Source organism: Pristis pectinata, chromosome 10, assembly GCF_009764475.1.
Source record: "Pristis pectinata isolate sPriPec2 chromosome 10, sPriPec2.1.pri, whole genome shotgun sequence".
Lineage (NCBI taxonomy): Eukaryota > Metazoa > Chordata > Chondrichthyes > Rhinopristiformes > Pristidae > Pristis > Pristis pectinata.
The window spans coordinates 74,228,114-74,246,889 of record NC_067414.1 but is presented as its reverse complement, the minus strand read 5'-3'; the positions used below and the strand labels follow the sequence as shown (position 1 = coordinate 74,246,889).

Here is an 18,776-nt window from a genome sequence, read left to right as displayed (position 1 = left end):
AAACGCTGATTTGTTTATGGTAAAGACCTGTCCTTCCTTTAACAATAAAATGCTGTGAGGGTGAACCGGCAGGGGAGCTGAGTGAGCACAAGCGGAGTGGGGGAGGAGGACAAGGCGGTCGCTGCCTTTTCTGAAGTTGGTCTGCACACTGGAGCCGACATTATTACGAGGTAAACCATCTTGTAGAAGATGTATATTTTAACCATGGGTGCCAACGCCAGCCCGGAGCTTATTTCAATTTTGTCTCACCCCCATCCCCGCGCGCGCACACACACACACACACACACACACACACACACACACACACACAGCCTTGTGAATTACGGTGAAAAATAATCGGTAGCACTACACTGGGCAAATTCCAATGTCCATCAAGATCTAAAATTAAGTTTCCCATGGATATACATTTGGTAGGCAATCGTACTAATGATTAATCCTTTATTTTCATTTATGTACATTCTGGGTTTAATTCAACTGCACAACTGGACATGGTGCTCACAACTGAACCAAACTGCAAGGCTGCTGAGCGTTGTATGCAACTGCTTGCGAAGGCACTGGAGTGCGAAGAGAGACGAAATTGGGAGTGGGGGCCGGCAGGTTGGAGTGAGCAGTGTTGAAGCGCCACCTCCAGCTGGTTCGGGGCACTGAGCCGTGTGGGAGAAACGCTTTCTTCAAAGCAGCCCGCCGAGATCACTGGTGTATGGGAGAGAGAGAGTGAGAGACAGGAGTGTGTGTGGGGGTGGGGGTGGGGGGTGGTGTATAGGCTTTAGAGGGTTCACCGTTAAAAGCCAGGCTTCACTAAAGCCAAGCTACAAGATTCAGAAATACTCAAGTCCTCGACTAGCGCTGGACGCACGGCAAAGCTGCAGAGTGCAGGAGAGTGAAGGGTTAAAGCCACTGATTTCTCCCTCTTTCTCTCTCTCCCCCCCCCCCCTCCTCCTTTGAGGGGAGGGTCTGCAAAACCATTGGATCCTTAAGAGGTGACGTACCCTGTATGAAAACCTAATAACTAGTTGAGAAGCTGCAACAACTTTGGAAAAAGGCGTGTGGGCGAGAGCGTGTGGATGTGGTACAAAGTTGCCGAGAGGAAGGAGGGGGTTAGCGCCTGAGTAATTCTACGGTTCTGGAGCGCTGGTCATTTTAACCGGGCATTGGGTGAGCAAGGAGAGAGAGAGAGAAAGGGAAAGATGGTTCAGCAAACTGCAGGGATTGAGACGGAGAGCAGTTTGTCCCGGGAAGCCACGGATAGCGAGGAGAATGAGTTCATTGCCTGCAGTCCCTCGGCGACTTGCGACGGGGCGGACGAGCGGGACCCGGACTGGTGCAAGACGGCGAGTGGCCACATCAAGCGTCCGATGAACGCCTTCATGGTGTGGTCGAAGATCGAAAGGAGGAAGATCATGGAGCAGAGCCCGGACATGCACAACGCCGAGATCTCCAAACGGCTGGGCAAGCGCTGGAAGATGCTGAAGGACGGCGAGAAGATCCCGTTCATCCGGGAGGCGGAGAGGTTGCGGCTCAAGCACATGGCTGATTACCCCGATTACAAGTACCGGCCCCGCAAGAAGCCCAAAACCGAGGCGGGCAGACAGCAGCAGCAGCACAGCCTCTCGCCCGACAAGGCTCAGAACAAGAGCGCCAAGCACTCAGCGAAGAAATGCAACGCTGGCGGCAAAATCAAACCTCACAGATACTCCTCCTCCTCCTCCGCTCAGGGTAAGTCATGCGGCGAGCAGCCGTGCGAGGACTTTGTCTTCGGCAACCTGAAGGGCAACAAGACGGTGAGGAGCGTCTTCGGCCGGGGCAGTCAGGAGGACGCTCTGCAGGGCAGGCTGCACGGCGGCGGCGGAGGGGAGGAGCCGAGCCCCAGGCGGGCCAGCGTGGCCGCCGTGCCGGCCAGCCCGACTCTGGGCTCGGCGGCCGAGTCGCTGGAAGGGGCCAGCATGTACGAGGAGCTGGCCGCTGGCTGCGGCTGCCCGTCGGGCAGGGGCACCGGCCGGGCCGAGTCGTCGGGCGCCAAGCAGGGCGGCAGGAGGTGCGCCCAGCCCAGGGCAAGCTCACCCGGCTCCAGCCGCTCGGGTTCCTGCAGCTCGGGCGAGGAAGGGGCGGACGATTTGCTGGGTGACTTCAGCATGAACTACTCGCCGCCCGCTGGCGGCAGCAACAGCAGCAGCGGCGGCAACTCGGAGCCGTTCAGCTCAGGGAACCTCAGCCTGTCGCTGGTGGACAAGGATTTGGACTCCTACAGCGAAGGCAGCTCAGGGTCACACTTTGAATTCCCGGACTATTGCACCCCCGAGCTCAGCGAGATGATCGCCGGCGACTGGCTGGAAGCTAACTTCTCCGACCTCGTCTTTACGTACTGATTTTTTTTAATTTTGATCTTAATTTTCCTTTTTTTAAAAAAAGACTGTCGATTGTTTTTATATTAACAGAAATGCCACCGTTATAAGTCTTTGGCCAGGTCCGATCTGCTGTTCGTGGGATCTTTTTCTTCCCGTGTGTGGGTGGGAGGGTGGATGTGGCTATAAAGAGGCACAAAACCGGTGGAAAACGTACAAACGTCTTGATTGGAAATAACAAAGACCGTGGTGGAAAAGATGCATTAAAAAAAAACAAAACTGTGATTGGAAATCGTGGCTGGACTTCTGCACAACCCTTTTGGCGGCAAAACTGTTATCAGTTTTCTGAATCCTCCAATTAAAGGGACCACTACCCGAGAGAACTTAGAGGGTTAGAGCTGTGAACACTTCTCTGCAGAGTTTAATGGGTAACAATAGGAGAGAAATCCAGGCTTGTACATGAACAATTTGTCTTAAGTCAAGACGCTGACGTTAACTTGATGAGTTGTACTGTTTTAATCGTGTGTTGTATATGCCAATAAGACTGTTTTCTGCTCTGTATTTTTTTTGTTCCCTCAATACCTCCTTTTATCACTTAACACAGGCAGCATAGACCTCAGAATATAGATTTTTTTTGATACATGCAGACCTCAAGACTTTTTAAAACTAAGAAAAAGAATACTAAATATTTTCACTTGTATTTTTCTACAGCTAAAGGGAACCTTCTCGCTGTGATTGTCCAGTGGGAATTTCTGGCACTTCCTTTATTTTATTTTTTTCTTTATTTCCCCCCTCCCCGTTTTAGCATGCGAACGTTGGTACGGTCCTGCTTTAAGGATTCAAAAACTTTTTTGTTTTGGAGAACAAAATCCTTACATCAATGCCTTGTGATTTTAAATCTGCAAGTGCTCAGTCTTTTGTACAGTTGTAGATTTAGATTTGTTGAATATTTGTAGGTAAGAGGAAAATTTATTGAGAAGACGTGAGATAGAAGCTGAGTTGTTTAGTGAGACTACATGTACTGTATATTATACTGTAGGAATCTTGTGTAATCATACGCTGTTTTATGTGGGTTAAATCCCGATGACAGGTGTGAAACTGGAGCATTTTTAACATGGCACATGTGAAATTTTAATTCATTTCTGTGCAATATGAACTACAGATCATCTGCACATTATTTTGTAGCAAACTTATGAACTAAAACAGACGTGTGCACTGTAATCATTGCCTGTCTTGATGCTAAGAGTCTGTATCTGGGAGGAGGGGGGTTAAATAAAGAAATCAGCTGGAACTGATAGTAACAGAGAAATTGCCATGCATTTAAATGGAATGTTTAAGCCGATCCACTCACTAACCTGCAGGGTTTGGGGAGGAGGGGGCAGGGAGTCCTGCTTGTGCAAACTCCACCCATGGAAAAGATGGCAATAAATCTGGCATTACTAACTAAGCGTGTTAATTACTTTATTACAGCAAAATGTCATCATCTGTGTTTTTGTTTTTTTTAAAAAAACGGGTGCAGTCGCTTTAAATAGAAATCCCCGCCTTATCTGAGTCACCGCTCTGTAACCGATTGGACGAGAATGTCCTTGCAGCGGAACAAACTTCCAGACAGCAAGAGTCCTCGTTGGCACATCGTTTTAACAAGTTAGTAGCACGATGAAAATCGGCACTTTAACTCCATATAAAATGAACAGATTGTGTTGCGTGACCTTAAATCTTCACCCAAATTCTGAGACCCTGTATGAAGGAGCTCTTTGAAGAGACGAGGTTCATTCCACCTTCATGATCAAATACTACCTTCAATGGTCCAGATTCTTTTTCTAGCGGTTGCTGTTGCCAACTACCACAAATTGCAAGGCAAAAAATAAAGTATGACTCTAGCGTTACCTACTAAATTGGCATTCGTTTCAGATTATGTATGACGAAATGGTCCGATTGGATGTTTCAAATCAATAGTGGTTAAAAACCACAATGCTGTAACGTTGACAACTAATTTGCTGGTGGTTCACAAACACTGGGAGATATATAACTTTAAACAAGAGCGCCGATTGCATCCTGTAGTTTTACACCGGTTTTCCTTGCCCGCTGCTACCATTCAAACAAAACAGTCTCTCCGCAAATTGCTGCCTCTTCATTCTCAAGTCACCGGTAGCGATGAATCACAGTTGCAGATTGAAGGACTGTGACTGGCTGCCCAGCCAAGCATCCGATGAGCTCATCAGACCTGAGATAGCTGATTAAATTGGCAGGCGAAGATGCTGAGGACAATTCCGGACAATGTGATGGAGAGATGGTTAATGAAGGGATGGAAGAGGGGATTTAAAAAAAACAGCGACCAGCAAGTTGTCAGGAAGAAAAAAGAATGGATATTTTCAATGGGGGTGGGGCTGATTTACAATAAAGGACAGAAAATATTCAATACCAGTGCCACGAGTTTCAGTCCCCCTGTTTAGGTTTACAGCTTGGAAGGAAATGGGCCATATACAAAATTTAAATCTACTTTCCTATTAGTTTGTGTCCATTTCAATTTGTGGATATAGGTGGGCAGACAATTTGGGACTTCATCGATGACAGGCAGCACTGGGAGTAGACACCTGGCAGTCTCCTGTCCCATAAAATATAAACAGGACCTCCCAAAAGTAAGAATAATAAGCTAAAAGTAAATTGAGTAACCTGGATTTCATGGGTTGTATTTGGCCCAGTGGATGGTGGTTCGGTCAACCCAATTTGGACATTATTTAAGGTGAATACTTGAATACTCGAGGTGAACAGAAGTGATTTACAGTATTGAAACCACTCAGCATGAGAGTTGTGATTTAGTCATCTGGAGATACCGTGAATCTGAATTTTTTCCAAAAGCAAATATTTGGATGATGTGGTTATTTGTTTCAAAGGCATGTTTCAGCAGTGGTTTGTGTTGTCAACATAAACACCACATACTTCTGGTTTGAAGCAACACTGAACATATACAAATATTAATACTTCTGACCAATGCTGTAAAAAATATTTTAGCTTCTGAATTCTGTCATTAAAAATAAGTATAAGTGAGGAAAGCAAGTCAGTAATAGAATGATCTGTGGCTCACTGCACTAAAACTCTTAACTTCACTAACATTCAGTAAAACATACACCCAGATTTTAAAAAATGGTAAAACTTATCCTCAAGAGGGAATAGCAGAAGATTTATTGGCTAATAACCAGCTTTCCAGTCAATTTTCACTTAACTTACTTGAGTATTTCAACATCTGGGCTCTTGTGGACTGGCAATTTTCCCCCCTGTGCGAATAATGAGTTACTCAGTCAAGTCCATTCTCTCCTCCAGTTTACAAAGTTTGTTTCTTCTATCTTTTAAGATTTGGTCAATTCCACCTTGTTGCTTAAAGTTTCTTTGTCTTAAGAATGTTGGTTCTAACCCAATTGTGAATGTTGGATCTTGGTGTGTTCCACAGCGTGAAACTGTTCTGCATCTAGTACAAGTTGATACTAAATAGGCAACCAGCATAAAAAAGGGTAGAAAATCATTTAAGTGAGAAACACCCATTGTTCTGTAGGGATGTTCTGCTCAATGGGTGTGACTGGAATAGTGCAGAAAAAGCCTTTATGCACTCAGCAAAATACTCAAAATTATATCTAAAAGTACCTGCAGTAAATTGCTATTTGATTAGTCCAATGTGAGTTCCATTTACTGAAATTGCCACAATAAATCCTATTTTTTTTGTTACCTACTCAGGCAAAACTGCATGTTGGTACTCTTTACATCTGCATGGGTTTCCAAGAAAGGAAGTTTTCAATACAATTTCTCCGCTGTTTAAGTAGATAGTATTTTCTTTCACTATGTCATAATAATGAAATGTATTGGATTTTCCAGGCCTGATTCCCAATTTAGTTGAGAAAAGAGGAAAACCATCAAAAATAATGTGATCCTTGCTATGCATAGCTTTGTTTCATAATGATGAGTTAAGAAGGATTATATTTTCTGGAGCTTGGTTGTAATGCTGTAAAATTCACCACAAAAAATTATTAGGCATTTTCAGATATAAATATTTCAGCCATCAAAATGCAGAGGATGCTAAATCTACTATTTTTGTTGGATCTCTTGAAATGTACTTTTGTCAGATGTGGCAGTTTCACACTTTGCTCATGCTGAGGCCACACGGACATGATATTCCACTAACCACCCCCACCACATCTCCAACTAACAATCCTCGTTTGTGCTCTTCAGAGCCCATCCATTTGACCAGAATTTCATTGCCCTGTCGGTAATGATTCCAATTCCTTCTCTGGGTATCTTGGGACATTTTTCTACATTAGAAGTGCAAATTAAGTTCAAATTGTTGCTTGGGGAGCTTCTTAAAAACTTTCAAAATAGGCCTGGTAAAGAACTGTGCAAATGTATTTTCTTTTTCAGCTATAGCTTCAAAAGAAAAACGAGTTAGGGAATTTGGTACTAATATTAGTGTTCTAGACACTAAAAAGTATAAGTGGCTATGATACAAAGAGGCACAAAGATATCCTGTGGGAAGGCCATGTAATTTCTTCTGGACTTTCAAATTGATTTGGTTGTGGTTATTCTGGTGATGCAACCTGACACAATCAAAAATAGCAGAACTAACTTAGTGTGGCACAATCTTTCTTAAACCTACCTTTAGAATAATTGCAAAAGAACAATAGTTTGCAATCCTCCTTAAAACAATAATGTGTTATTTACAACATTTGGTTATTCAAGTTGAGTGAATTTTGTTTTGAAATGCGGGATGATTTTTAACTTCGCCTAATACCAGCTTTCACTGTCATAGATACTTACCAATGTATCTAGGAATTATGATATGAAAGGCTGAACATGCATAGTTTCATTTCCCCAGAAAAAAAACATTTAAAATGACTTGATAAAGATCTTAAAAATTAAGCAGGTTCAATTGTGTAGATGCAGATAATATGCTTCTATTCATAGGGAAGTCAAATCAGGGAACATAATTAGAGGTATTAATAAATCCAGTCAAAGCGTGATGAGCATAATAAATTCTTTATCGTGTCAAGTATTTTAGATGCATAGCTAGAATATATTTAAGTAGAAAATAGTAAAAGGAAGAGTGATCAGGCAGGAAGGACTAGAAAGGTAAAACAAGAAGGTGAGGGTGGGACACAAGCACAGACATTGACTGTTCTTATCTGTCAATTATGTGACTTCCAAGTAATTCGTCACTCTGCTCATTATAATAGTTTTACTGTCAGTGTTGAGCAGTATTTTGGTATGCCAGCAGCAAGCAAATTTAGTTGTACCGGTTGGGTTAAATGTACAGCAGATCTCCAAGTATTTTGTCCCAGGACAATAAGGAGTAATTCCAATCTATAGAAACCAAACTTCACTGGATTCAGTGTTACTATTTTATTTAATAATGAATAAAATGTGTAACTTCAGTGCCAATTAATACTGAGATTATTCGGTTTTCTTAGCTGTGTGGTCTCTGTTCAGATTACATACAATAAAAATGCATCAGGGTGCGGTGAGTATTGTGCAATAGGTCATGTTATTGTTGGGAAATGAAGGATATTAACCATGGTATTTATTTTGTAATTAAAGGTCAAATTTAAAGTTTGGTTATCAACAACATGCCATTTAAATGCAGATAATTAATAGATCTCTTATTCAAACCACAGGGTTCAAAAGTTCTGCAACCTTCCTATATACTTTGGATTTTGAAACCAGGATTTGCATGATGCCTTATGACGTCATAAGACAAACAAATGAAACTGTCAAATCTTTCTTAACAATATCAATCACTATTAGCTTTGATGGTTATTCTTTTGCTCTAATATTCCCTCATCAATTAAACTCTAGAATTCTTACTTGAATTCTTTCTGCCATTCAAACTCACCCACTTATTAGCAAAACCTTTAGTTGCCTGTCCCAATATCCTGAGTTTTAATTTGGTGTCAGTTTCTGTCTGATTACACTCCCATAAAACATCATAGTACATTTTCGACACGACAGGTGCTGTATAAATGCAAGTGCTCCTTTGGAGTACATAGACACCATGTGGCAATTTGCAACATTGTGGTATGGTGTAAAACAGATGATAATGAAACAGAGTCTGTTCCTAAAGATCTCCCTTGATGTTTATTTACAAGAGAGAGCTGCCAATACATGATAATCCATTTAACACTATTATATAAAGTCAAAATGACCCTCCTATTAGCACTGCATATTCAGAAGGAAATGGATTTCATACTTCCAATATTTTTCTTAAAACATGAAAGAACAAGTGAAACACAAATTGTGGAGCAAGTTTATTTCTCATTTTGAAACCAAACAGAATTTCAGACCAAAGGGTCCTTTATATGGAGGGTCTACTAACATTTATTTATTTATTTAGGGTGGCACAGTGGCACTTCCAGTAGAGTTGCTGCTTCACAGTTCATGTGATCTGGGTTCAGTCCTGACCTCAGGTGTGTCTGTGTGGAGTCTGCACATTCTGACTGCGTGGGATTCCTCTGGGTCCTCCGCTTTCTTCCCACATCTGGAAGACATGCGGGTTCATAGGTTAATTTGCCTAGGTGAGTGGTAGAATCTGGGGGGAGCTGATGGGAATGTACAAAGAATAAAAAGATTGTAATTAGTTTCATGTGGATGGATGCTAGATGGTCAGTGAGGACACAGTGAGCCAAGTGGTCTGCTTCCACGGTCTATGACTATGACTTTATACCTTCGTCTAACTAGGTTCACCTGTCAGGGAAGCCACAGGTTAAAATAACAGTAATGCCAAAACGATGTAATTGGAAACACAAGATGCTAGAATCTGGAGCAACATGCAAAAAGCTGGAGGAACTCAGCAGGTCAGGCAGCTGGTCAGTTTGACAGCAAATGAATAGCCTTGTGGAACACCCCCTGGTATCCTTGGACCCCAGTCTGAAAACCTATGGTGTAAGTGATTCTTGCAGCCATGTTATCTGTCACTTTAATGATGGGTCTTCAAACATCCACATATTCCAACATAGAATAAAAAGCCATTGGAGAAGATTTTGAAATTGCTTTATCACTTTCATCCAATCTCATATCTCACACTGCAGTTTGTCAAAGAGCTGACACTTCAATAATTCCCTAATAATCTTTTCCACATGTGTCAATAGTTCTCAAATGAACCTTTTAACAAAGCTGGTTTAACTTGCCATCTGTGATCATTTAGAATTGCTTGCATCTGCATTTATGCATCTTAGGTATGCAGCAGTATAGTAAAAGCTGCACTTTCTGTACTTAAAGGCTGTATAGAAAGCAACTTGTTCATAACAGTCACCTGCCAAATATTCAAATATGTCTGCATCATAATGATCTGTGTTGAAATATGCGGGTATAGTATAAGAAAATAAGAAATAGGAGTAGACCACAGAGCCTTCTATGCTCTTCCACAGGATGATGGTCTCAATTCCATTTTCCTGCCTGACCCCTATAACCCTTGATTTTTCTTTAGTCCAAAAAAAAGTCTGACATACAAAAGCCTATGAAACTATTTCTACTCACAGGTCTTTTATACAGTATTCAAAGTGTTTTGTTAGAAATGCATTAACAAATAGATGCCATAATCTAATTGTTATTAGGTTATGGCATCTAATTGTTAACAAAGATGTCTGGATTTGTTACTAAGATGCAGGAGGATTTGAGTAGAAGAGTAAAGATGTTTTGCTACATTTACATAGAGCTTGGTGAGACCATACACAAAGTCTTCTGTGCAATTTTGGTTTCCTTATCTAAAAAAAAGATACAGTGCAAGTGCAGCAAAGGTCCTCCAGAATGATTCTTGGGATGGCATGTCTGTCACACGAGAAGAGATTGACTTAGCTAGACTTCTGTTTTTTAAAGTTTAATAGAATGAGAAGTGACCTCAATGAAACCTTCAGATTTCTTACAGAGTTAACAGAGTAGATAGAGGGAGAGTGTTACCATACTGAGGACTCTAGAGCCAGGCATCATAGAGTCTTAATAATGGGCAGTCATTTACAGGTGAATTACAGAGAAACTTCACTTAGAGTATGGCAAATCTTTGGAATTCCTTGACCCGGAAGACTGTATAGGTTCAGTCATTGAATTCTTTCAAAATTGAGTTCAATAGATTTTTTGATGTTGAATGAATCAAGGGATATAGGGATAGGGCAGAAGAGTAGTCTTGAGCTAGAAGATCACTCATGATCTTGTTGAGTGGCAGCTCAGTCTGGAAGGGATAATTGGCCTCCAGCTCCTATTACTTATCTTGTACTGTTTTCTTGTTATGTTTATATGTTTTTTGAATCACTCATGAAATTCTATTTTATAAAGTTACAGGAGCTGAACCAGCTATAGTTTCTTAATTATGCATATTTATTCACCACTAAATAATAGGAAAGTTATTTTCTGCAATTAATTGTGGTAATTTAGCATTGAAGGAGAATTAAACCATTGTATTGGAGTGATGCATGTAAAAATGGAATGTTGCAGCTTCGGAATGAAAAACGAGACAGGCTTCAAGTTCCCAAGTGTAAATATCACCAGCAATTTGTCTTGGTCCAGCCACATGGACACTGTAGTCAAGAAAGCACACCAACACCTCTATTTTCTCAGAAGTCTAAGAAAATTCTGCATGTTCCGATGACCCTCATGAATTTTTACAGATGCACCATAGAAAGCATACTATCCAGATGCATGACAACTTGGTATGGCAACTGTCTTACCTTGGATTGGTCATAATATTAAAAATTTAACGCAACCTAATGTACAATCTATGCCACAGAGAGGGATGCTGTGACAAAACAGCTCATAGAATATGTTCTATGGATTGTCAAAACTCAGCAGTCACTAACTGCTAAAATGTTTTGGCAAAATTGCTGGAATCTTTGATTTAAAATTACTCAAATTACTTAAAATTACAGTTTCCAGAATTATGAAGTATTTTGGAAAAGTCTTTCTGTGAATGCAAATTTAAAATGATAGTGCAAGAAGAATTGGATAGTGGAAAGAGTCTCTAAAGAACAACAATTCCTTGGGCAGAACTATTCATCACTATCCCACTTGAAATCTGAGGCAGATGAGAAAATACTCCACCTTCAAGACCATATTTCCAGACAAACTCATCTCCAACCTCCTAGACCTGGATCTCAGCACACCCCTCTGCAAATGGATCCTTGACTTCTTGACCAACAGACTGCAATCAATGAGGATAGGCAGCAACATCTCCTCCATGATTATTCTCAACATTGGAGCCCCACAAGGCTGCATCCTCAGCCCCCTACTTTACTCCCTAGACACTCACGACTGTGTGGCCAGATTCTGCTCTAAATCCACTTGCAAGTTTGCAGATGACAACACCATAGTGGGCCGGATCTCAAACAATGCTGACATGGAGTACAGGAAGGAGATAGAGAACTGAGTGGCATTGTGTCAAGACAACAACCTCTCCCTCAACGTCAACAAAACAAAAGCACTGGTCAATGACTTCAGAAAGTGGCCTCTCTCTGTATCCATGGTTCTGAGGTGGAGACGCTTGAGAGCTTCAAGTTCCTAGGTGTAAATATCACCAGCAATTTGTCTTGGTCCAGCCACATGGACACTGTTATCAAGAAAGCACACCAACACCTCTATTTTCTCAGAAGTCTAAGAAAATTCTGGATGTTCCAATGACCCTCGTGAATTTTTACAGATGCACCATAGAAAGCATGCTATCTAGATGCATGATAACTTGGTATGACAACTGCTATGCCCAGGACCACAAGAAGTTGCAGAGAGTTGTGAACGCAGCCCAGTCTATCACGAAAACCAGTCTCCCCTCTGTTGACTCTGTCTACACTTCCCACTGCCTGAGGAAAGCAGCCAACATAATCAAAGACCCCTCCCACCCTGAACATTTTCTCTTCTCCCCCCTTCCACAAGGCTGAAGATACAAAAGCTTGAGAACATGTACCACCAGGCTCAAGGACAGCTTCTGTCCTGCTGTTATAACAGTCTTGAATGGACCTCTTACACAGAATCAGATTTATTATCACTGACTTATATGACAGGAAATTTGTTGTTTTGCAGCAGCAGTACAGTGCAAAGACATAAAATTGCTATAAATCACAAAAATAAATAAATATTGCAAAAAAAAAGGAATACCAGGTAGTGTTCATGGGTTCATGGACCGTTCAGAAATCTGATGGCAGAGGGGAAGGAGCTGTTTCTGAAATGTTGAGTGTGGGTCTTCAGGCTCCTGTACCTCCTCCCCGATGGTAGTAACGAGAAGAGGGCATGTCCCAGATGGTGAGGGTCCTTAGTGATGGATGCCGCCTTCTTGAAGATGTCCTCAATGGTGGGGAGCGTTGAACCAGTGATGGAGCTGGCCTCTTGCGATCCTGTGCATTGGACCCTCCATACCAGGGTGTGATGCAACCAGTCAGAATGCTCTCCACTGTACATCTGTAGAAATTTGTAAGTCTTTGATGACATACCAAATTCCTCAAACTCCTAATGAAGTAGAGCCACTGGCGTGCCTTCTTCGTGATTGCATTAATGTGTTGGGCCCAGGATAGATCCTCTGAGATGCTGACACCCAGGAACTTGAAGCTGCTAACCTTTTCCACCGCTGACCCCTAAATGAGGACTGATGTGTGTTCTCCTCACTTCCCCTTCCTGAAGTCCACAATCAATTCCTTGGTCTTTCTGACATTGAGTGCAAGGTTGTTGTTGCAACACCACTCAATCAGACAATGTACGCGTTCTCGTCACCATCTGAGATTCTACAAACAACAGTGGTGTCATTGGTGAAGTTATAGATGGCGTTTGAGCTGTGTGTAGCCACTTACTCATGAGTGCAGAGAGAGCAGAGCAGTGGGCTAAGCATGCATCCTTGAGGTGCACCTGTGTTGATTGTCAGCAAGGAGGAGCTGTTATTGCTGATCCGCACTGACTGTGGCCTCCTGATACGGAAGCTGAGGATCCAGTTGCAATAAAGATGAACTCTTGATCTCTCGATCTACCTTGTCCTGCACTTTATTTGTCTACCAGCACTGCACTTCCTCTGTAACTGTAAGACTATATTCTGCATTCTGTTATCTTTTTCCATTTGTACTCCTTTGATGTAGTTATGTGCGGAATGATCTGTCTGGATGGCACACAAACAAAAGCTTTTTACTGTATCTCGGATTGACACCTCATATTCTGCCTGGGTAGTCTGAAACACTGACAATTCCCCCAACAGATGCTACTTGACCCGCTGAGTTCTTCCAGCAGATTGTGTGTTGCTCCAGATTCCAGCATCTGCAGTCTCTTGTGTCTCCATTGTAGTCATCTCTTTGCTTCCACAACCCCACCCACCACCAGCCACTACTACCAAAGGCAAGGGCAAAGGTAACAGGCACACTGGAAAGTCACCTCCCGCTGGTTCTCTTCCCAAATTGCACACAATCTCGCAATGGAAATCTATCACTGGGTCTGAATCCTGGAACTCAACCCATAAGCATTGTGGGAGCACCTTCACCAGAAGGACAGCTGCAGTTCCAGAAGATGTCTCGCTACCCGCCTTCTCATGGATAATGAGGAATGAGCAATGAGTGATGCCCTTGTCACTGACACCTGTTTTTGTTGAAAATAAATAATTAAAGTATATTGCCCAATCTTGTCCATGTTGAACCAAGTCACTGCCAAGACCAACAGAGTGATAACTTACAATTTTCAAGGCTTTTTTGGCCTCTTAAGCCGCATTGAAAGTTTTCTAATGGTTTAGCTGAAGGATAGATCCTCCGAGATGTTGACGTCACCTTGCTGATATCACCTTGAGCACCAACCCAGACTATAGATCAATCATGAGGACAGCAACCTTTCTGCCTGGTATGACTCAGTTTGCTACTCATAAGTTGAACTTAATAGTTATTTCATCAGGAAAAGGATGGAAAAATATTACAGTTCCCGCTGGCAAAAGAGCAATTCTGCAATTTCTTTTGTTGGAAAACATTTACTAAATGTCGGGATATAGGGATTAAATTTCCATTGTGATGTTGATTGGATGGTGGCAGACATAATGGCACAGCTTCACAGTGCCAGAGACCCAGGTTTAATCCTGACCTTGGGTGCTGTCTGTGTGGAGCTTGTATGCTCTCCTTATGACCACATGGGCTTCCTCTGGGTGCTCCGGTTTCCTCCCACATTCTAACAACTTATGGTTTAGTAGGTTAATCGCCCACTGTAAATTGTCCCGAGTGTGTGGGTGAGCAGGAGAATCTGGGAGGAAATGATGGGAATGTGGGAGTAATCTAGGATTAGAATAAATGGGTGTTGATAGTCGGTGCGGACTCAGTAGGCTGAAGGATCTGTTTCTATGTTGTATCTCTCTACGACTCTATGACAATTTCCATTACCCCCACTGCAAGGCACCAGCACAAGTCCCCATCCATTTTCATGGCTGAGCCTCATCTGAATAATCTGGTACTCGCGAAGTCAACACCTAAATCCCTGATGTGTGGGAAACATGTGAACAAAGGAGTTGGCTCTTTGCAGTCTGACCGAAAATTTGAAAGAAAATAGAGACTTTCTTTTTAACCCTTTCCACAGGGGCCAACCGGGTTCCATTTTAAGAGCTGACAGTCTAGGTTTAGTCCCACTGGATGGAACCACAAAATATATTTTTTCAAAAATAGACCTTATTCATAATAAAAAATATATACAAAGGAAGAAACAGCACAAAAACATTTACATTCATGGTCGTTACATTCAATAGTGTAAACTTTAAAAAAAACACTAACAAACATAGCATCATATCACTCATTTGGCTCCCTGAGGTGATACCCCTTTCATTGGTTGAGGGGCTTTCCCACCCAACTCTGCCCCTCCATGTGCAGTAGCGGAAGGAGCCTAGACTGTGGTCCTTCCCCACAGAGGCTTTGTGCATTGGCTACACCGAGCTTCAGTGCGTCCCTCAGCATGTACTCCTGCAGCCTGGACTGTGCCAGTCAGCAGCATTCCATTATGGACATCTCGCTGTGCCGGAAGACCAACAAGTTTCCGGTAGACCAAAAGGCATCCTTCACCGAGATGATGACCTTCCAGCAGCACTTGATGTCTGTCTTGGTGTGTGTCCCCGGGAACAGCCCGTAGATCAGAGAGTCCTCTGTTACGCAGCTGCTAGGGATGAACCGGGACACAGACCCTTGCATCCTTCTCCACACCCTCTTAGCAAATCCACAGTCTGCAAAGAGGTGGGTGACTGTCTCTTCTCCACCGCAGCCGTCCCAAGGGCACCGTACAATAGGGGGTGATAGGTTGTCTGTAGAGGAAAGCTCTGACTGGGAGGACACCTCTCACCTCCAGCCTAGCGAGGCCTTGGTGCTTGATGGTCAGATCTGGTGATGAGACATCCTGCCATATGGTTTGGACCATTTGCTCAGGGAACAAACCCACAGAATCTATAGTGTCCCTGTCCCGCAGTGTCTGCAGTACATTCCACGCTGACCACTGTCCGATGGACTTGTGGACAAGGGTGTTTACTAGGAAGAACTCTTCCAGAAAAGACAGGTAGTGCAGCAACGTCCAGCTGACTGGGATGTTATGTGGTAGAGGGGCCAGGCCTATCTTCTGCAACACCGGGGACAGGTAGGACCTCAGCACCTAGTGACACTTGGTGCCCACGTACTTTGGGTCCACACACCAACTGATACAGCCACACACAAAGGTGGTCATCAGGATGAGGGCAACATTGGTACACTTCTGCCCCATTTTCTAGTGACTCATCAAACTCGTTCCATCTTGGACTCCCAGTTAAACTGGAAGAAATCCCAAGGGATTACCGAGGCAGAGGAGCAAGGAACAGGCCACACCTGTGCCAACTACAGCAGCCTTGAGAGCACATTGCACCTGATGACCAAGTTCTTCCCAGTTATTGACAGAGAGCGCCATTTCCACAGACCAACTTTTGTTTGATCTTCCCAATCCGTTCCAGCCAATTCTTGTTACATGTCTCAGCCCCTCTGAACCAGATCTCCAGCACCTTCAGGTTATCAGACCTGACTGTGAAGGGGACATTAGAACGGTGGGGCCAGTTGTCACTGAGTATGGCCTTGCTCTTCCTGCGGTTGACTCTGGCCCCCGATGCCAACTCAAACGGGTTGCAGATGCTGATCAATCTGCGAACGGACCATGGATCTGAGTAGAAGACGACAACATTATCCATGTGCAGGAAAGTTTTGACTTGTGTGCCTCCACTGCCTGGCAATGTCACCCCTCTTATGCTTATATCCTTCCTGATGGATTCAGCAAAGAGTTCTATGCAACACACAAACAAGATGGGAGAGTGGACATACCTGCCTAATAGAACTGCAGAATAGCCATGGTTTTTATGTGTCCTTCAGAGGGTGTAGAGAGTTCCAGTTTATTTATTCAGGCTGGAGTGCTAGATGCCCACTTCAAGGTCCACTGGAGGCCTCGATTGGAAGAGGACTTTTAAAATGCTGTCTACCTATTTGCTTTTTATCTAGTGTGAAGGCAACCTCATTAAAATTAAACAGGGGATTCCCTATTGTCACAGGATTGACAACAATACCCAACGCTTGTTTGAAATACCATCACTTAGTGTGAAACCATTTTCCACAGAGCAATCATCAAAACAGTCTTGATTTGTGCCTTGCACACATGCATCTTCTTGATTATGTTTGACACATAGCAGTTGAGTTGACTGTAGAAATGTGCTCTGACTGTAAATATGATGCAATTGCTATTTCTGATCATGCGCTGTTGAAAAATATCAATTAAATTAGCAGATGTACTGTCTGGCGTCAGACAATGACGATTCAATCCTTCTCTATTGCAAGGTTTAGACTTTGTCCAATTTATTAAAGAACAGATTTCATTTTTCTTTTTAACTAATTTTACTGAAGAAATTTCCAGTGGGATAATATGGGATACTTTTAAAGTATATATCTGTGGTCAAATTATTTCATACTCTGCTGGATTGAAAAAATGAACTAATAATGAAATACGTATATTGGCTGATAAGATTAAAGAAATCGATAAAAAATATTCTGATGCTCCTAATTTGGAGCTCTATGAAAAGAGAACAGAACTTCAATTACAACATAGTTTACTATTAACATCTCCAAATGAAAATCAATTACTTAAAACCAGAAGTCAGTTTTATATACATGGTGACAAATCTGGTAGATTGCTTACCAATCAACTGAAAGCTATTTCAACTAAACGTCAGATTATTAAAATTCGTAAACCAGATGGTAACTATACGGTGGACCATGAACAAATTAATAAATCTTTTCAAGAATTTTATACTTCTTTATACCAATCAGAATTCTCTGAGGATCCTACACTAATGCATGAATTTTTAAGGGACCTGAAGACTCCAAAATTATCATTTAATGAACGTTCAATATTAGATGCACCCATTTCGGAGGAAGAAATAAAGAAAGCAACTTTTTCAATGAATTCGGGTAAAACACCTGATCCTGATAGGTATACAGTCAAATTTTTTAAATCCTTTTCTGATCTTCTTTCTCCCTGCTTAGGAAAAATTTTTAAAGATGCCCTATCAGTGGGTAAACTACCACAATCCTTTTATGAAGCTACTATCTCTTTAATTCTTAAAAAGGATAAAGATCTCACTGAATGTGCATCTTATAGACCCATTTCTTTATTAAATGTGGATTCTAAACTCATTTCCAAAATATTGGCTTCTAGATTGGAAAAGGTTCTTCCACGAATTATCTCCGATGACCAGACAGGGTTTATCCAAAATCGTTATTTGCATTTTAATATTAGATTAATGAATATTATATATACCCCCTCATCCAAAATCCCAGAATGTGTTATCTCATTAGATGCTGAAAAGGCGTTTGATAGAGTTGAATGGGAATATTTATTTAATACACTTGAGAAATTTAATTTTAGTCCCAATTTTATAACTGCAATCAAATTGATTTATCATACACCTATGGCTTCAATAATCAGAGATCCCCTCTGTTCAGGCTTTTTCAAGGTACTAGATAGGGTTGCCCTCTAAGTCCTTTATTATTTGATATTGCTTTGGAACCCTTGGCAATTGCCCTTCAGGATTCTTCTAACATATTTGGTATTACTCGTGGACAGAGAATTCATAAGGTATCTTTATATGCAGATGACTTGTTACTTTATATTTCTAACCTGGAGGAATCCACCCCTGCAGTATTATCGCTGCTTGCTCAGTTTAGTGTTTTTTTTCTGGTTATAGATTAAATCTTAATAAGAGTGAACTCTTTCCATTAAATATGCAAACCCCAATTTATTGGCAATTACCATTTAGATTAGTAACTGACCATTTTATGTATTTAGGTGTTAAAATTACCAAGAAGCATAAGGACCTGTTTAAAATTAACTTGTTACCTTTAATTGATCATGTTAAACAATTATTTATGAAATGGTCCCCATTATCTCTATCATTGATAGGCCGAATTAATGCGT

The 18,776-nt window shown here is 41.9% G+C and overlaps 1 protein-coding gene across 1 annotated transcript; it reads left to right on the top strand.

The window, feature by feature from the left end:
* Positions 1-30: 30 nt before the first annotated feature.
* Positions 31-4,200, top strand: LOC127574963 (transcription factor SOX-11-like). The gene is made up of 2 exons (XM_052024531.1): positions 31-170; positions 979-4,200. The coding sequence occupies exon 2, from the start codon at positions 1,188-1,190 to the stop codon at positions 2,364-2,366; it is 1,179 nt and encodes a 392-aa protein (XP_051880491.1). The 5' UTR covers positions 31-170; positions 979-1,187; the 3' UTR covers positions 2,367-4,200.
* The last annotated feature ends 14,576 nt before the right edge of the window (positions 4,201-18,776 follow it).